Genomic DNA, 18,386 nt, shown 5'->3' with positions numbered 1-18,386 from the left:
CACCAAGAGCAAAATAAAAAACGTAGCTTGCATGGGTCAAGTCAACCACTGTACCATAAGAATCTCTCCTGAAAAAAAAATCGTACACATATACGTCATGTGTGACACGATAGCAATGCCCATAAGGTGACGTAAACGATCCCCTTGATTTGGCCTATAAATATAACGAGAAGAAATAATATTATTCAAGTTAAAGATGGAGAACAATGTGAGAGGGCGTAAAGGTCATGTTGTAGTGATCCCATATCCTTCTCAAGGTCACATAAACCCTCTCCTCCAATTTGCTAAGCGTTTGGCCTCTAAAGGACTTAAGGCCACTATTGCAACAACCTACTACACTGTCAAGTCGATACAAGTCCCGAACGTTGGGGTCGAGCCGATTTCTGATGGCTTTGATCAGGCAGGCTTCGCGCAAGCATCTGATACAGAAGTTTATTTGGAATCATTTAAGACCGTCGGCTCCAAAACATTATCTGAACTTATTAGGAAGTTCGAAAATTCTGATTCCCCGATCAATTGTATCGTGTATGACTCTTTCTTAGTTTGGGCCCTTGATGTGGCTAGGCAACATGGTATATATGGTGCCGCATTCTTCACTAATTCGGCCACGGTGACCTCCATATTTAGCCACATATACCATGGTCTCCTAACTTTGCCCGTGAAGGAAGAAGACATGCCAATTATGATACCTGGCCTTCCTCCATTGGGTGATTCCGATTTGCCAACTTTTTTCAAGACGCCTGAAGCTTATTCAGCTTACTTGGCAATGCTGGTGAATCAGTTTTCCAGCTTGGAATTGGTTGATTGGATCTTTGCGAACACTTTCGAAGAGTTGGAAAGCGAGGTACGTACATCATGCTCTATCTAATATTAAAGTAAAAGAAATATGATGCCCGGTAATAAGGTGAATATTTATACGCTATATTATGTCATACCATTGATCATTGCTTGATATTAATACATGATTTTTGTGCTAAAAACAGGAGGCAAAAGGCATATTGGAGCTCTGGCCCGGGAAATTGATCGGGCCAATGATTCCATCAGCATACTTGGATGGGCGAATTGAGGGTGATAGAGGGTATGGAGCCAGTTTGTGGAAGCCAATTAGCGAGGAATGCATGAAGTGGCTCACGACAAAGCCTAGCAAATCAGTGGTATATGCATCATTCGGAAGCATGGTAGCCTTGACGGTGGAGGAAATGGAAGAAATCGCGTGGAGTTTAAAGGGGAGTGGTTGGTATTTCCTATGGGTCGTGAAGGAGTCGGAGCTTAACAAGTTGCCCAACTGGTTCCTAGACTCGGTGCAAGAAAAAGGTCTAGTTGTGACATGGTGCAACCAACTAGAGGTGTTGGCCCATGACTCAGTTGGTTGCTTTGTAACGCATTGTGGGTGGAATTCTACATTGGAAGGGTTGAGCCTCGGCGTGCCAATGGTGGGTGTGGCGAAATGGGCCGACCAATCGACTAATGCTAAGTTTATTGAGGGGATTTGGGAGGTTGGAGTGAGAGCTAAGCAAGATGAAAAGGGGATTGTGGGAAGAGAAGAACTTGAGAAGTGCGTAAGAGAAGTCATGGAAGGAGAGAGAAGCAAAGAGATAAGGAGGAATGCTAGTAAATGGAGAAAATTGGCTAAGGAAACATTAAGTGAAGGTGGAAGCTCAGATAAGAAAATTGATGAATTTGTGGGGCATTTGTTGAGTGGTAAGAAGAAATGAGGAGGGAAAGAGTTGAATGCGGTCAATAAGTAAATCATTAATTTGAATATGCTTGAATCGGTATTGGGCATCTTCTTTTTTAATTTTTAATTTTTATGTATGTGTTGGATTTGTACCCGTTTATATCATGTTGGTAAGGAAAATTTTAGTCTCAACCGAGATTAGATTACTTTGATTTCGAGTCAAGTCCAAATCATTTTATGCCCAATCTTGAATGAATGATGTACAACTTGGACGAAATGATTTTCGTAAGAATTTCTAAGAAAAATATCTAGAAAATCAGTATCGATCTCTAAGAAATATTTGATTTGATTATTTGATGTAAGAGAAGTCCCATCATTTCTTATTTTACTTTTGTATATATTATTATTATCATCATCATCATCATCGTCAGGTATCCTTGTAAACGATGTATCGGCCCATATCTAGGTTGTTCCCAATCCATTGACCATAGCCTTGTCCAAGGACTAATCCCTGGGCATATGCAATGCTTGCACATCATACGCACCAGAAAAGTGAGGATGCGCCTTAGTAGGTGGCCTCTAAGAAATTAAAGTTCATACTGGGTATCAAGCTAATAACCTACGGGCATTAATCGCTTATCGGTATGAAATTGTCATTGAGCCAACCCCTCAGGGTTTACTTTTGTATACATTATTCTTTGAAAGGGAAATTGATTGTTATTTATACCACACGTTTATCTCATTAGTTTACTTGGCCACCAACTTTAGAAAAATTGAGTCATGGATCCACACTTTGAAATATACAAGATAGTAACACATGGGAAGAGAGAGAGAGAGAGATATAGAAAGAGTCATGATAATCCAACTACCCCACCTAGCATACTCAATCGGCTCCCTTGACGTGACATGTGCGAGAATCATAGATATGTACTCCTCGGGATACACAACTGCACGTCCTTATAAAAAGTGCAGTTATGTATCTCGAGAAATACATGCATTTGTGTATCCCGAGGAGTACGTATCTATGATTTTAGCACATGTGACATCAGGGTGAGTCAATTGAGTATGCCATGTGGAGTAGTCAGATTATCATGATTCCTATAGAAATAAAAACACAAGTAAAAAAATAAAGAAAATATGACACAAAATTTACGAGGTTTAATTGAGGAGAGTATTGCTTATGTCCAAAATCTGAAAATCCTTTCTAGAAATAGTAAAACAAGTTTGACGAATAAATAGATTGCACAAAGACAAAATTATCCCTACAAAAACATTTTACAAAATTAAATAAAAAAGTCCCCAAAACATTTGGGTACAGTCCGAGAAGTCGAATCTGCGAAATCACTCTGGTCTACAGTCAATACTAGGCACAAACATAACATGGAAATAATAACAATTACATAATGTAAGAGGAAAAAACAAAAAAGGGGCCGATATTTACTTTTAGGTCTGGTTAACTTGTGCCCTAAAAAGTGTATTAATTACACTTTGGGCATAAGCATCCCAAGATATTTTAGTTAAAAAATAACTTTGGAGGGAATTTTTTTATACAAAATTCAATTTTCTAAGTGTAATTAATGCATTTTACAGAGTACCCACACTTTATTTATTTTTGAATTGTGCTGGGGTGGCACAAATGGAGACGCAAAGGTGACAAAAAGACGTAGTGTGGCATACATTACCATAGATGCTTTTTCTTGAGATACAAGTAAAAAGCATCTACGGTTATGTGTGCGCCACCCCATTAGTTTTGTTATCTTCGTGTCTCCATCTCTGTCATTCCAACATTTTCTATTAATTTTTTTGAGTTTTATTTAGAAGTGGTATTACATCTCCAAAACAATCTAAAGAAGGTATTTTAGATGGGCAAAAAATTCATTTTGGGAATAAGCATGTGAGGGTATTTAAAAAAATAAATAAATAAAATTAAGGATATTTTTAATATTAAAAAAATGTATTATAATGCATTTATTGCACTTTAACGTGGGTCGTAAGGGCACTTGTTAAAAATAAAAATATCTTTGAAAGTGCACTAAATGCACTTAACTTATGCTCTAGTTAACGGACACAGTTGGAATTTTACATGTGAACCCTTCAATTGCAAAGAGTCATGTGGAGTGACCTCAAGATTGGATCTCATGTCATATATTTAGAGGTAAAAGTGGATAGGAACCATAGATGATTCTTACACTTTCACGTGGAAAGTGAGATATAAGGTACAATCTTGAAGTCATTCTTGCACGATTAATGTTTGTATGGAATTTGGAGAGAGAGATTGAGATTTTTTAGAAGTGAGGTACAAATGGATGCTTTTGACGCGGCAGTTCATAAAATCACATATCTTTTTCTTTAGGATACACAAGAAAAAAAATCTATGATTCTCTTCACATGCCACATCGCGTCAGTTAATCATTAGGAGAAATTACTTAAAAGAATCTTGGTGAAGGGATTTCTTTCTAATTAGTCTCTAAGTGACTTCTCTTAATAATTCATTTATTAAAATTTTCTTATCTTAACCGTTCGATCTCACTCTTTTAATCTAAAAAAAAAAAATTGGATTTTTCATATATCAATTGAGTTTCAAAGACTTCATTTCGTCAAAAAAGATTTAAGAAGGAAGAAGTCAATTTCAAGGTTGTTACAAGTTCTTTGACAACGTACGTAAAAACTAGTGTTTTTCAAAAAATTCTTCATTTTTATATGAAAATCGATCAAAGTTGATTTTTTTTTATTTGAATTCATCTAGATAAGTTGTTATCTCAAATTTTTAGTCTAATTTTCCATGTATTTTAGTTGGAAAACTCGAAAAACAAAGATGAGTTTATTTTACTAGTGTCAATTTCACCATTTTTTATTGTCAAGTTCGATATTTTTCTTTTATAAAATTGTTAAATTCAACAATAAAAATAAATAAATTCGACATTAAATAAAAATTGATGTCGATAATAAATAAAAAGTGATGAGGTCCTGATAATGAGAGATAAAGTGGTGAGGTCCAATTTTGTGTTTGAATGTATGAGCCTTTCTAGAAAGAGAGTCATAAATTTACTTTTGAAATGACTTTAAAGTTAAAAGGCTTCACAGGGTTAGTCATTGAATAATGCTATCGTGACCTCAAGGTTGGAACTCACATCACACTTTCATAGATGTTTTTCTCGAGATATGCGAAAAGAATGAATGACTCCTATCCACTTTCACGTCAAGGTGTGCGATATGAGATCCAATACTAAGGTCAATATGCTCTTTCACTTGTCTCTCAAGAAAAAAACATCCATGATTTTCATAAAATTTCACTTCAGGGTGTGGGATGTGAGGTCCAATCTATAGCTCACTTTAGCATTATTTAGCAATAAATGGAGAGCGTCTGGATTTTAGTGTTGAATAATGCTGAAGAACCTTAAGATTGTACCTCATATCTCACCTTCTCATGTGTGAGCGTAGGAACGTTAAATGCTATATGGGTTCTTACACTTTCCAGTACAATCTTGAGGTGACTCCTGCACCGCTAATGTTTGTGAGGAATTAGGAGAGAGGGGTTGAGATATTTGTATGAGTTGATGAAAAGCAAGCTTCGAACCTGAGATCACTTCAGCATTATTCATCCATTTTATAAAAGAGTTTTGGATTTTTTTTTTTTTTTTGTGTCAAATAAAAAAGAAGATAAGAAATAGATATCCATTTTAATAACAGATTTTTCAATGTTTCTAAGCAATCCTTCGAATTTTGTAAGCGAGGGCCCTAAATGATCATTGATTATCAATATGCAGCCATTGAGATTGAGGGTTCGCAGCCTTTTGTGAATTGTAACAAGCACCAATGATTAATAGTTGAGATTCTATGACATACTAGCAAGTTTGTTATTGTTGAGTTTAGTCCCACAACAGACACAAATTGCCTTGTCTCTCTCCTTATAAGCTTCTGGGCCTCTCCACTCATTGTCAATTGATTTTGAGTTGGACACCCAAATTCATTAGTTATTTCCCACATGCCCGCACCTTTGCTGGCATTATGATTGTCACCATATTCAAAATGTCCAAGATGATCAAATCAAACCAACTAATCAATCATCCAAGGTTGAAATACTATTGATCAACTAGTTGAAAATTACAATAAAATACGACACATGACAAAAGCAACAAAAGCTAAAGGCAACTTCTTATGGGGCAACAATAATTAAAGGAATAATCATAAAATCTTATCCTAAGATTTGGGGGCCGCTAAATGAGTCACTTTTCTTGATTCCACTCGGTCCAGAGCCAAGTTTTTTGTACCAATAATTGGAACTTTGGACCCAATAATTGGTATGGAGGTTAAATTTACAACCTTTCGCATAAAAATGCCAACCCCACTCTAATAAACACATTCATACTCATTATTAAAATGTAAATATTGGTCAAAATATCATATATGATGTAGAAAATACAAACCCAAAACCAACCTGCATTTCCAAAACTTCATTGCTGGAAAGAGATTATTAGCTTATAAAAATTTGTTTCGAAATTTGAATATTATTTCACTTATAGGGACCAGTTTTTTTATTTTTTATTTTTCATTCTTAAGCTGGGACAAAGTTGTACATAGAGAAAATGATCGGCTAACTATACAAGATGCTCTGGATTATATGCATCTGCAATATTGATTAGTTGATTATCGACGTTACTCACAGCTGTGCAATAGAACAAATATGTCTGCTTAACCTCAACTACCTGCCAAGCAGTAAAACTTCATTAAGATGTAGAACGCAATTCATTGAGGGTGAATCCTACAAAGCCCAATTTGGTTAAAATGTTAATTTTTAGGAGTATCTACGTATAGTTAAGAAAGCTCACGTGTTACAAGACTTGTTGTCATTGCATACTTCACCCTGTTAACGAAACCAAAGATCCAACCATATTAGCACGGGCAAGACAAACTAACTAAGCTAGCTTCATGGGCAACAAAAGATGAAATTATGAAGGAGAGAATTTGAAATCCAACCAAAACTATGCTCTTGAACTTCGACTCTCATAGTCAAACTTACACATTAAAATGTTTGTAATTGTATCATTTAGGGATGGATAAAATTAAAAGAAGTTGCCTTAGGATTTGAGGACATTTCCACATGGACATACAAACTATGGCATCCTATTTGTTATGATCAAAATATAATCTTATTTACAATCATTTTTTATCACAAACTTAGATCATGCATGTAGTTAACTCATACATACTACTTATTCAAGATTATATCTAATATGTTTGGCATTACAACTTCTTTAGTACTAATTAATATTATATGTAACTTCAATGAAAATTAAAAACAAAAACTAAAAAGAAAATATGCCAGTAGAGTTTCCTTTCTATCCCAGTGACAATGGAAATAGTTTGATATGTTTTGTGGATATATGTCAAATTTTAACACCATGTGTATGTTGATTTTGGTTCCACATCAGACACTCATTGCCTTGTCTCTCTCCTTATAAGCTTCTGGGCCTCTCAACTCATTGCTAATTGGTTTTGAGCTGGACCCCAAAGTTTATCATGGTATCAGAGTGGGCCTTTCTCTCCTCCACGTCACCCAGTTCATATCTCCACATGCGGGAGCGTATTGAGTGTAGTCCCACATCGGACACTCATTGCCTTGTCTCTCTCTTTATAAGCTCCTGGGCCTCTCCACTCATTGCCAATTGGTTTTGAGTTGGACCCCCAAATTTATCATGGTATCAGGTGGGCCTTTCTCTCCTCCACGTTACCCAGTTCATATCTCCACGTGCGGGGGTGTGTTGAGTTTAGTCCCACATCAGACACTCATTGCCTTGTCTCTCTCCTTATAAGACCATGGGCCTCTCCACTCATTTGCCAATTGGTTTTGAGTTGGACCCCCAAATTTAGTGTACTGTTCCATATTGTGATTTTAACATATTTTGTGAGTTTCTATAGCTAATCGTGATACAAAAATAATAGTAGTTTCTGCTCTGAAATTTGACATCTAGTAGTTAAACCAGATCTGAAAAGTGATTCAAGGACTAAACTAATTTACTATGTAAGAGAATGGATAATGTAAAATTCATGTAGTAGCATGTACATACCCTGTTTTTCCTTCGTGCCTCCAAGACATCTTCTAATGAAGGGCGGCCTAAAACAAGGATGGTCATTTACATGAAAACCCGTTAGTGTGAATAGGGATAATGGAAGAGAAACATACCAAAAATTAAATAAAGCAATCAAAAGGAATAGCAAGTAAGGTTTAAAATCTCATCACAAGCATTGTCTGGTCATGAGAAAAACATGGACTGTCTCGACCATCCCAAAACATTCAATTTTCTGAAACCAATGTCTCATTCCAATCACAGCTAAGATAGAAATGTCTCGGCAGAGACATTCCAAGATGGTACAAAACTTTGAAACCAAAAAGTACAAAGAAGAAAGATAAATCTATTGTCCTTTGCAACTAAATTGTATATGAAATCTCTTTCGGCAGGCCATGAAATGACCCCAATGCATCGATGTTGAAATTGTAAGCCAAGAACATATTGTGCAATTGCAAACAGAATGACTTTCTACATTGAAATATATTAAAATGGACTTACCAGTAATTTGCAGGCGGTATTTAGCCCAGAAACCATATACTGAATTAGCTATGGTGGCAATCTGTGAAGACAATTCTTGTTCATTAACCGCAGAATATGGATACGTTTCCTCTTAAGCTACATGTAGAGATTATATCACATCCGTAGGACTCCATAGTGCTTATGATGTTCTATGATACAAGAGGACTTACAGGCTCGTATTTTGTAACGGAATAAACCCATCCAAGACCTACTTCTTCGTACAACCTTCTAAATGCCTGCAAAAGATTTTAATGACATGGACTCATGTTTCTTGAACTCTTAAATTAAAATTGGAAGAAATCACGCGGTTCCACCACTTAAGAGTGACTTACAAACAAATCTTGTGGATTCTAATTAGATATCCTACAAAAAAACTTTCAAAGTGAGATGCTATTAATCTCAAATTCAATTTGATATATTGAACCGGTTGTATATTATCCATCTATAGAAGAAGATAAATGTTAAAAATTCAATACTAAAAGTCTTTCTGTAATGTTGAGTTTAGTCCCACATCGGACACTCATTGCCCTGTCTCTCTCCTTATAAGCTCCTGAGCCTCTCCACTCATTGCCAATTGGTTTTGAGTTGGACCCCCAGATTTATCATGGTATCAAAACGGGCCTTTCTCTCCTCCACATCACCCAGTTCATATCTCCACGTGCTTTGGCCCAGTCCGGCCCACACATGTGGGGGCGTGTTGAGTTTAGTCTCACATCAGACACTCATTGCCCTGTCTCTCTCCTTATAAGCTCTTGGGCATCTCCACTCATTGCCAATTGGTTTTGAGTTGGACACCAGATTTATCATGCAACACCAATGACAATTTACTCACAACGTGAAAAAGGGGTAAATTAGACACCAAGGACTGTTGAATTTACCCCCCTTTTTTCATGTAGTACCTATATGGAAAATCCAAAAGAATGATCTGGTAGATTCATGAGTCCGATTGTATTAATGGTAAAACCAGATTTCAAGGTAGAGGATAAGATTGAGTCCGATTGTATTAATGGTAAAACCAGGTAGAGGATAAGATAAAGAGAAGGAAGTCGATCGAGATGTTTTTGACTAGTAAAACAAAGACCAATGACGGCACTACTGAGAATGGACCTTTTGGTTCAGGTTTAAGGCTCAAAAACGGTGAAAGAAAGGCCAAAAGAGTGTGAATTAAGGTGTATGAGAGAAGACACACTCAGAAGATGGTTCATAGAATTAAATGATGATCCGGGTTCATACTCCCGACACCAAATATCTGGGTTAAGGAATTTCAAATGACCCTACTTTTTTAGCACTTGTAGCATTTCAAAGGATTTAAATACAACTCTACTGACTTTGAGAAGTTTTTGAACAAAAGTTGCATTAACTGAAAGAGAATGGCTTCAGATCATGAACTTGATGGAGTGGAAAATTAAAGAATTAGACAGAAATATAAACAACAGGACAATAACATTACTGCAAGTCCAAGATTAAGAAAAAAATATTATAATTAGAGAGTTTTGGAGGGGCATACTTCAACATCTGTGACCACAGTCCCATCAGAAAGGATTGCATGGATTCTCCCCATAGCCTAACAAGATAAAATAAACGATTTTCATGTATACAACTGAGCACTAAATAAAAAATCCATACCTACATTTAAGTTTAATGACATTCATAGTAACAAAAAACGGGTCTTGCATCTCTGACGATTGAAAAATGCGACTTTTACGTTTTTACCAAAAAAATGTCGTTTTATTTCCGTTTTTTCACATTTTTTTCCCAGGAAATTTTTTTTACGCACTTTAACTTTTTTAAATGTGGGATTTGATGCATAATAGAATTTGGTGATTCAAAAATGTAAAAATATGGGATTTGATGATAATAACTTGATTCTATGAATTTTCATTAGATATATATTTTTCATAACTTTTAATATATATTTTTTTTATCTTTTATTTTCATCGTTTTTTTCCCGTTTTTTCCGAAGTTCTCCCTTGCCATTTTAAACCCGTACTCCAACATTGTGACAATGATGACATTCCCCATTCATTTCTTTTTTCTTTTTCTCTAATCTAACACATGATCTTGACGGTGTAAACACAAAATCCAATGGCCGAGATTTATATGTATCTTCACAACATACATCTCGAAGATACTTATCTAGAGGATAAATCTCAACCATTGGATTTTGTATTTAAACAGTTGGGATCATGTAATAAATAATGGTTATGCACCAAATGTCCAACTTAACAAATATCCAACCATTCAAACATGTGTATACGGTTTTTTCCCTTATGACATGTGTTACATTATTCCTAAATGTGGAGAAATTGCAATAAATAATGGTTATGTAAAAAATATCCAAGATGGTTGAAGGCATACAGTTTTGTAGTCAAGGCCTTGATTCTCCTCCGGGAAGAACTCATCTGAACTTATGTCAATAAATTTGATAGCTCCATAGAGCTTATTCCTCTCTCTAAGCATGTTTACCTGACATTACAAAATATATAAGCGAAAGGAAAACATCTTTTTGGTGTTTAGCAATTCTTATCATCACTTCAAGAGTATTCACTAACATTGATCGTTACATTAAAATGAAGCAAAAAATTATTTAATTTTAAATCCTTAAATATGATTAAGATCCATGTGCATCGAACAAACCTCTCGCATGCAAAGTGGGCATTCGCCGTCATAAAGCATTTTAATCTTCCAATTCTGAGACAGTTGATCATCTGTTTTCTCAGAGGCCTTTGATTCCGTTGTGGTTTCTGTATTTATTGCACAAATTCGATGCTTGAGCGCTGCAAAAAGGATTTATTTTAGTCTCTTTATTTTATCTCTTGCTTATTGAGACATTGATGCTGATATATATATATGGAGTTATGGACTCGAGAGAGAGACCCAAACATACCCAACTGACGTGGCATGTGCACAGAACCATAGGTTTTCCTTGTGTATCTTGAGAAAAAAATCTATGGTTCTGTGCACATGCCACGCCAGTTGAGTAATTTTTTTTTGGTCAGTTCATAACAGATAAAATAAAAAATGAGTGTACTCGAGAAAAACTAGAAACAGTCCCAATAATAAGAATAGAATAAAGGAAAATTGATCGATTGAGATGATTTGAGCATGAATAACAAAGAGCAATGATATTTGGTATGAGAAGACTTTTGGCACAAATTAAAGGCTTTAAAAGGGCGCAAAAGTAAGACCAAAATGTTGTAGATTAAGGCACTAAGAAAAGATATAAGGATACATGGATTTAATGAAACTACGGCTCTAAACAGATTTGAATGGCCAAAGGAGATTTATACCGCCAACCCCAATATTTTAAAAAAGGCAGACATGATAATGACGACGACGATAGACATATGTCGCACATTTGAAAAAATTAGGCCCTGCTTGGAATTCTCAAGAATATATTTGCTGCCAATTTACCATTTACCATATGCGAATTTCTACAAATAATTGTACTTGGGCCAAAAAATTTAATGCAGATTGGATCCAAAATTTGCAACCAGACACATGAATTCAAGTAACTACAAATTTTGGTCTCTCTCCTTCAATTCAACCCAACCACCACCATCACTTCCCTCTTTATTTCTAGACACCAATCATTGCCTACGCACAAACGTTGTATTGTATTGGTGATGTTTGATCCATTGCCAAAGAGAACATTTTTTTTTATTTTTATTTCCATTCAGTTCAAATCCACCAAGCAAGTTTAACATATTTAGGGCTGTAAATGCAAATGTTTGCAACAATTAAGAAATTAAAAAAATGGGGACACATCAAGTGACTATAAAAAGGCATAACTAACTCAACTAAAGAATCTTTATAATATAAACAACAAGAGTAATAGAAAAAAAAATTCCAGCCCATAAACATATTTGTTTCCATTTTTTTTTCCTTAAATTACTCAAAATTTAAACATTTGTATTAATTAAAAAAAAAAAAAAAGAGAGAGATTATAACCCATATTAGTTTAGTTACCTTGTAATTTTGGGTGATGAGGAAATGAGATTCTATGAAGAGAAGGTGCACAAGAAACAGGAAATCTGACTCTAAGGTGAGAAACAATTGTTGGGTTTCCTCCTCTTACAATACATGCAGAAGCAACAGCTCTCAACGCCATGTTTCTCTTCTGTTACGTTGCCCACCACTTTTACTCCACAATTTTATTAAATTTTGTGTGTTTCAAACAGCTTTACTACACGCAACACGCGTGGCCACCCCTGTTTTCATACAATCCTGTGCTCCTAGTAGCTGGTTTGTATCCCCACTCCCCGGTCTTCTTTACGCACCACGTGAGGGGTGGGTCAACATTCAATTTTGGATCACTCGAATATCTTCAAGGGTGTTTGACCAAGTTTAGTATGGCTTGATTGCAATACTCACGATGAATATAATTTTATAACTCCCCCCTCTGACGTGGCATGTGTTAGAACCATAGATTTTCATTGAGATACGTACTGCATATTTATGAGGATTATAATTATGTATCCCGAGGAAAATCTATGCTTCTATCACATGCCACATAAGGAGAGCATGGGGAATTACCGGGGGGTTTCACAAGAGTGTTTGTGCAAATGCATTTAATTTGACTAAGAGTGTTGATTTTGCAGCTCAACTGTGAGGGAAACTCAAAATCTCACTAACGTGGCATAGGCAAAGAATCGTGGATTCTGTCCCTCATGGTATACAATCACCTTGTCATCTGCAATTGTGTATCTCGAGCAAAAGAATTTACGATTCTTTGTGTGCATGACACCTCGGTGAGTTTTGAGTCTGACTGTCAGATTGAATTAAAAAATCATTAGTCTTTGACCAATGATAAAATGACACCTTGACACATACGTGGTCTGTACAAGCTGATGTGGTAAGAGCACAGAACCGTAGATCTTTTTCCTTGTTGGGTTTCCTCCTCTTACAATACATGCAGAAGCAACAGCTCTCAACGCCATGTTTCTCTTCTGTTACGTTGCCCACCACTTTTACTCCACAATTTTATTAAATTTTGTGTGTTTCAAACAGCTTTACTACACGCAACACGCGTGGCCACCCCTGTTTTCATACAATCCTGTGCTCCTAGTAGCTGGTTTGTATCCCCACTCCCCGGTCTTCTTTACGCACCACGTGAGGGGTGGGTCAACATTCAATTTTGGATCACTCGAATATCTTCAAGGGTGTTTGACCAAGTTTAGTATGGCTTGATTGCAATACTCACGATGAATAATAATTTTATAACTCCCCCCTCTGACGTGGCATGTGTTAGAACCATAGATTTTCATTGAGATACGTACTGCATATTTATGAGGATTATAATTATGTATCCCGAGGAAAATCTATGCTTCTATCACATGCCACATAAGGAGAGCATGGGGAATTACCGGGGGGGTTTCACAAGAGTGTTTGTGCAAATGCATTTAATTTGACTAAGAGTGTTGATTTTGCAGCTCAACTGTGAGGGAAACTCAAAATCTCACTAACGTGGCATAGGCAAAGAATCGTGGATTCTGTCCCTCATGGTATACAATCACCTTGTCATCTGCAATTGTGTATCTCGAGCATAAAAATCTACAATTCTTTGTGTGCATGACACCTCAATGAGTTTTGAGTCTGACTGTCAGATTGAATTAAAAAATCATTAGTCTTTGACCAATGATAAAATGACACCTTGACACATACGTGGTTTGTACAGGCTGATGTGATAAGAGCATAGAACCGTAGATCTTTTTCCTTGTGTATCCCGAAGAAAAAGATATATGATTATTAGCCTTTACCACATCGGCCACGTAGAAATTGTGTATGTATCAGCGCGTATGTTTATCACGACTCTTTTAATTTTGACTAATCATAAAACAACGCATTGATACATACATGGTTTGTATCCAGCTGACGTGGTAAGGGCATAAAATCATAGATCTTTTTCCTCGTGTATTCCCAAGAAAAATATCTATGATTCTGCCACGTCAGACTCGTCCAGACCGCGTACATTTATCACGACTTTTTAATTTTTAATAATTCTTCAAAGTACTAGAGAGTAAAAATAAAAGGATGTCAATAGAGCTCACTGGTCTGTTAGACGCCCACCCATCTGAAAAAATAAAAGACTTTAGGCCTTGATAAAAAGCCCACAAAGGTAGTTGGGTTCTAAAACTTTCAACCTGTTAAAATTTCAGAGATTCTATTGGCACATCGACTTTTACATACAACACACTAATCCTTTTGAAACTAACCATTTATTTGATAGAAAGCCACAAACCTTGTTTGAGATTAGAGAAGTCCTATTATAATATACAACTGTTAAAAAAGTTGATTTGATATATTTTAAGGAGCACTAGTGTTTGTGGGATGCCTTTGAACTTTTCACAATAAAAGCATACATTTTGTAGTCAAAAAGCCTTTTTGTATGGGCAATTTGGCTTTTGAAGTTGACATAAATAAATAAAAAAGAGTAGAAGTTAAAGTTGTCTGAATCTACTTTTGATTTCTCATTTTTGCAAAAATAAGATAACAAAAATTATGAGATTTTAGGATAAAAATATCTATTTTTTTAGTTAATGATGAAAATGTCCTAAAATTCATTTTAAGGTTATTTTAATTGATTTCATCCAATGCTCCACATCCTCTTAAAGCATTTTCAGGTCTTCGAAAAGTACTTTTTGAACATTGCCATCGAAAAAAATTGACATGGCAATCCTAATACTTATAGAAATGATTTTATCTTCATTTGAATATATAAAAAATTACCTTTAAAAATATTTTGATAGAGATTTGAGATATTCCGACAATGGATTGAAGATAAATTTAAATAAATTCAAAATAATTCAGTGTAGAGGTGGGTAGATTTTTTGAAGAAAAATCAAGTGTTTCTTTGTCAAAAGATTGAAGATGAGGGCATTTGAATCATTTTTTGGATAATAAATCAAAGAAGACCAAAGTCAAGGGACGTGTCATCATTTTGAAAATTCAGGGCTATCTCAAATATTCACCAAAAAAGTGGAGGGGTATAACTAGATACCCTTCGTTGGATTTATTAATGGACCAGTAAGTGGGGACATCCCTTCGTTTGATCTATAATTTGCCTTTATAGATCTACCAAATGCAGTTTGATCGAGTGGACCCCGATGTACAGTACTAAAATAAACGTTATAAAACAAAACGAAACTCATGAGTAGGTAAAGCATGCATGTGGACAACGAAGGAGGAAAGTGCCACGTGTAATTTAAGGGAATGAAATAAATTCAAAATGCACGTGTCATGTAACGAGGAGGTTTCTTCAAAATTTTGAAGCAGCCAGCCCGCTTCAAAGTCGAACTCCTTTCCATTGATTATGTCCTACTCAGTCGGACCACTCCCATCCCCACCACAGGGAACGGACATCACCAATCAAGCTTTTTGTGGTCTATGTGTCAATCGAGGGATGGGTCAGATATATGTTATGGCATGCGCCCATTATTGTTAGTCTAATAATTGATTGACATCGATAAATGATTTGAATTTTTCCATGAATTTGAAAAATTATCTTTTGTTGTAAAACTCATTTTGAAGGAAAATTATATTTTATAAATAAAAGCTTCATTCTTTTTACCCTCATTTTTTACATCAATTCTCTTTATTTGAGAGCCCTAATAATCATTTACCAAAAGTAGAAAAATTATATATATGAGTAACGTTCGATAACCAACATTCGGAGGACAACGTTGAGAGATAAAATTTATCATATATGACTTAAAAGTTTTGGATTAAGATGATTTTCGTGATGATGATATTTACGACAAGGAGATTATCATCACAAAAAATCAGTCCATTCTAAAATTTTTAACTCCGTCAAAAGTGATTTATAATTGGGAATCATTGATTTTTTACCATTATTTTGTAAATCATTTTTTTGAGATTAGAAGTTTTAGATTGAGCTATTTTTTGTGAGGATGATCTCCGAAACTTTTAAGCCATAGAGAACAAATTTTACCTTCCTAACATTGTTTGTCTAACGGGACCTTTTATATATATATATTATAAAAAAAAGAAGAAGAAAAGAAAAGACAAATAAGGAGAAGTGTTCATCCAAAGTGGATGGGCCCCTCATCATCTCCAAGGGTATCTAGTGGTCTCAAACAATGTCGAATTTGAGCAAATTGAACTTTATTATATCATGAAAGCATATTTGCCAGAAATACAACACCGCTTTCATCTATCAATTTTCAAATGAGGTGGGGGCATTTGTTGTCTATAAGATAATTTAGTAAGCCATGCGCCCTAAAGCAATTCAAGTCTCTAATTCTTTTCTACTTTATCCTTTCTATTTTCAAGACTTAAATTGATTTGGAAAAAAAAAAAAAAAAACATTAAGACTATGTTAGATAGCACTTTTAAAGTTTGAAGTCTAGAAACTAGGGTCCTGCTCGGTACGATGCAAATGATTTATTGGATCTAATTTACAAATGCTTGGTTACCTTATGAAATTTTTTTGTCTTGCAAATTATTTGCATGAACCTATTAAGTCCTTCACAAATTTCAGCAAATAATTTGCAATTCAAAAAGTACTGCAAATCTTTTGCGTTTGCATGACTTAGAAATTAGACTTCAGAAGTTTCATCCAATATCTCCTATTTGTTAGTTCAAAACTTTTGAATTTCGATTTTGAAGTCTGAAATATAAATCGAAACAAACAGAAATAAATACTTCTAAAGTCTAAATTTTAAAGGTGGACGACCTGCATTCAAACTTCAGAAATGTTACCAAACACACACTAAATTTTTCTTAAGCTTTGTCACATGTCAAATATTGTTAAACGTTTGAATTGTTCCATCAAATATCCTCAACCAAATTTCAACATTCTTAACCATGGAGTTATTTTGCATGGACACCTCCTCATCCTCATCCTCATATCCTTCACAAAACTCATATTTTATGTCAAAACATATGATGTGTGGCACCTACAAAATATTCTTAATTTATAGGTAAAATTATTACTTTCTATTATTTTAAATGCTAAAAGGAACTTGGCGATACTTTAGTACTCGTTTTCAAAGGGTTTGAATGGATAATAGGCTAAGAAAAATAGAGGGCAAATTATGGCTAGGCAAATGGGCCATGACCTAGTCCAATATACTATTGTCTTATATATTTGTGGTCCATTAAAGTCAGTTAGACAATGAGAAGACTCTCTGGCACAAGTAAATTGTTTTCATCTCCACTTTTTTTCCCTCTCTTTCTCTCTCTATTCTTTTTTTTTTCTTCTAGTGGACACATGTATATAAAGAGTCCTGATTTTCTGAGTCAAAAATTTTCACTTGGTCTGTATGTGACTAAGGCACAAAACAATAGATATTTTTCTTCGGGATCCACAAGGAAAATTATCAACAATTTCATGCCCTTGTCACATCAGTCGAGTCATAAAATCATTAGCGATACATAAAATCAAATGTATTAAAAAAGTTAAAATAAATACTTTTACATAAATTATATATATATATTATGAATCCTTGATTATAGTTCTTACACACTTAATTATTGAGGATATAATCATGATTTATAGTTTCTTGTTCTTTCAAAATGTTTTGATAGAAAAATTTAATTTTAGTTGAGATTAAAATGAAACATCGACTTCAAAATATTGAATGTTTTAGATTGTCTCGAAATGATTCACAATATTTTGAAATGTCTCAAAATATTCTAATCAAAATTATTTCAAATTTTTATCAAAATATTTCGAGACTTCTAACCTCAAATATACTAAGAATTAAAATTCAAGCGTGATTAACCACTGATACACGAAGGTGTCTCCGCTACTATATAGAAAAGCGAAATGGGCCCACATCCCCCACTTTGAAAAAGATTACTGTGACAATCAAACAAATTTAAAATTTAAAATTTAAAAAGGAAGATACACATCATGATACCCTAACAAAACAAAACAAAACGGAGACACCAAAGATAAGTGAAGTGCGTCCACGTGGAACGCTCATTGTCACCTCGAGCTGTCACTTAGAAAAGGAAAAAGGAAAAAAATACTAAACTGACTACTAAACGATAAAATTCTTTTGCAGCAGTTTAGGATTTTGTTATTTTCTACATTTTCAATTTAAACTCAACAAAAGAAGTTAAAATAAATTATTATAAATTTAGTCGTGTCA

General features: G+C 34.8%; 2 protein-coding genes across 3 annotated transcripts; one reads left to right on the top strand and one right to left on the bottom strand.

Annotated features, from left to right (window-relative positions):
* The first annotated feature begins 196 nt into the window (after window positions 1-196).
* On the top strand, window positions 197-1,986 carry UGT74B1 (UDP-glucosyl transferase 74B1). Its single transcript, XM_086446778.1, has 2 exons — window positions 197-844; window positions 984-1,986. Exons 1-2 carry the CDS (start codon window positions 197-199, stop codon window positions 1,713-1,715), a joined length of 1,380 nt encoding a protein of 459 aa, XP_086302904.1. The 3' UTR covers window positions 1,716-1,986.
* A 4,043-nt stretch (window positions 1,987-6,029) lies between these two features.
* On the bottom strand, window positions 6,030-12,431 carry LOC147398925 (Putative thiol-disulfide oxidoreductase DCC). Of its 2 annotated transcripts, XM_086448299.1 has the most exons (9): window positions 12,238-12,429; window positions 10,906-11,045; window positions 10,627-10,734; window positions 9,776-9,832; window positions 8,439-8,504; window positions 8,248-8,308; window positions 7,747-7,793; window positions 6,508-6,542; window positions 6,030-6,384 (listed from the first exon to the last, which is right to left on the bottom strand). In XM_086448299.1, the coding sequence occupies exons 1-9, from the start codon at window positions 12,377-12,379 to the stop codon at window positions 6,381-6,383; spliced, it is 660 nt and encodes a 219-aa protein (XP_086304425.1). In that variant the 5' UTR covers window positions 12,380-12,429; the 3' UTR covers window positions 6,030-6,380. The 2 variants fall into 2 exon arrangements, with proteins under 2 accessions (XP_086304425.1, XP_086304426.1); XM_086448300.1 differs by lacking the exon at window positions 10,627-10,734 and having other exon boundaries at window positions 12,238-12,431.
* Between the last annotated feature and the right edge of the window lie 5,955 nt (window positions 12,432-18,386).

Source organism: Akebia trifoliata, chromosome 7, assembly GCF_017979445.1.
Source record: "Akebia trifoliata isolate Shusen 1 chromosome 7, ASM1797944v1, whole genome shotgun sequence".
Lineage (NCBI taxonomy): Eukaryota > Viridiplantae > Streptophyta > Magnoliopsida > Ranunculales > Lardizabalaceae > Akebia > Akebia trifoliata.
Note: the sequence above shows the minus strand (reverse complement) of the source record. Positions and strands in the feature narration are given on the sequence as shown.

Bases quoted from the DNA above. Each gene is read 5' to 3' on its own strand.
- UGT74B1 (XM_086446778.1), top strand. From the start codon at position 197: ATGGAGAACAATGTGAGAGGGCGTAAAGGTCATGTTGTAGTGATCCCA. The intron at 845-983 runs GTACGTACATCA...TGCTAAAAACAG, and splicing joins TCGAAGAGTTGGAAAGCGAG to GAGGCAAAAGGCATATTGGA.
- LOC147398925 (XM_086448299.1), bottom strand. From the start codon at position 12,379: ATGGCGTTGAGAGCTGTTGCTTCTGCATGTATTGTAAGAGGAGGAAAC. The intron at 8,505-9,775 runs GTATGCCCCTCC...AATCTTTTGCAG, and splicing joins CTGTGGTCACAGATGTTGAA to GCATTTAGAAGGTTGTACGA. The intron at 7,794-8,247 runs GTAAGTCCATTT...TCCTTGTTTTAG, and splicing joins ATACCGCCTGCAAATTACTG to GCCGCCCTTCATTAGAAGAT.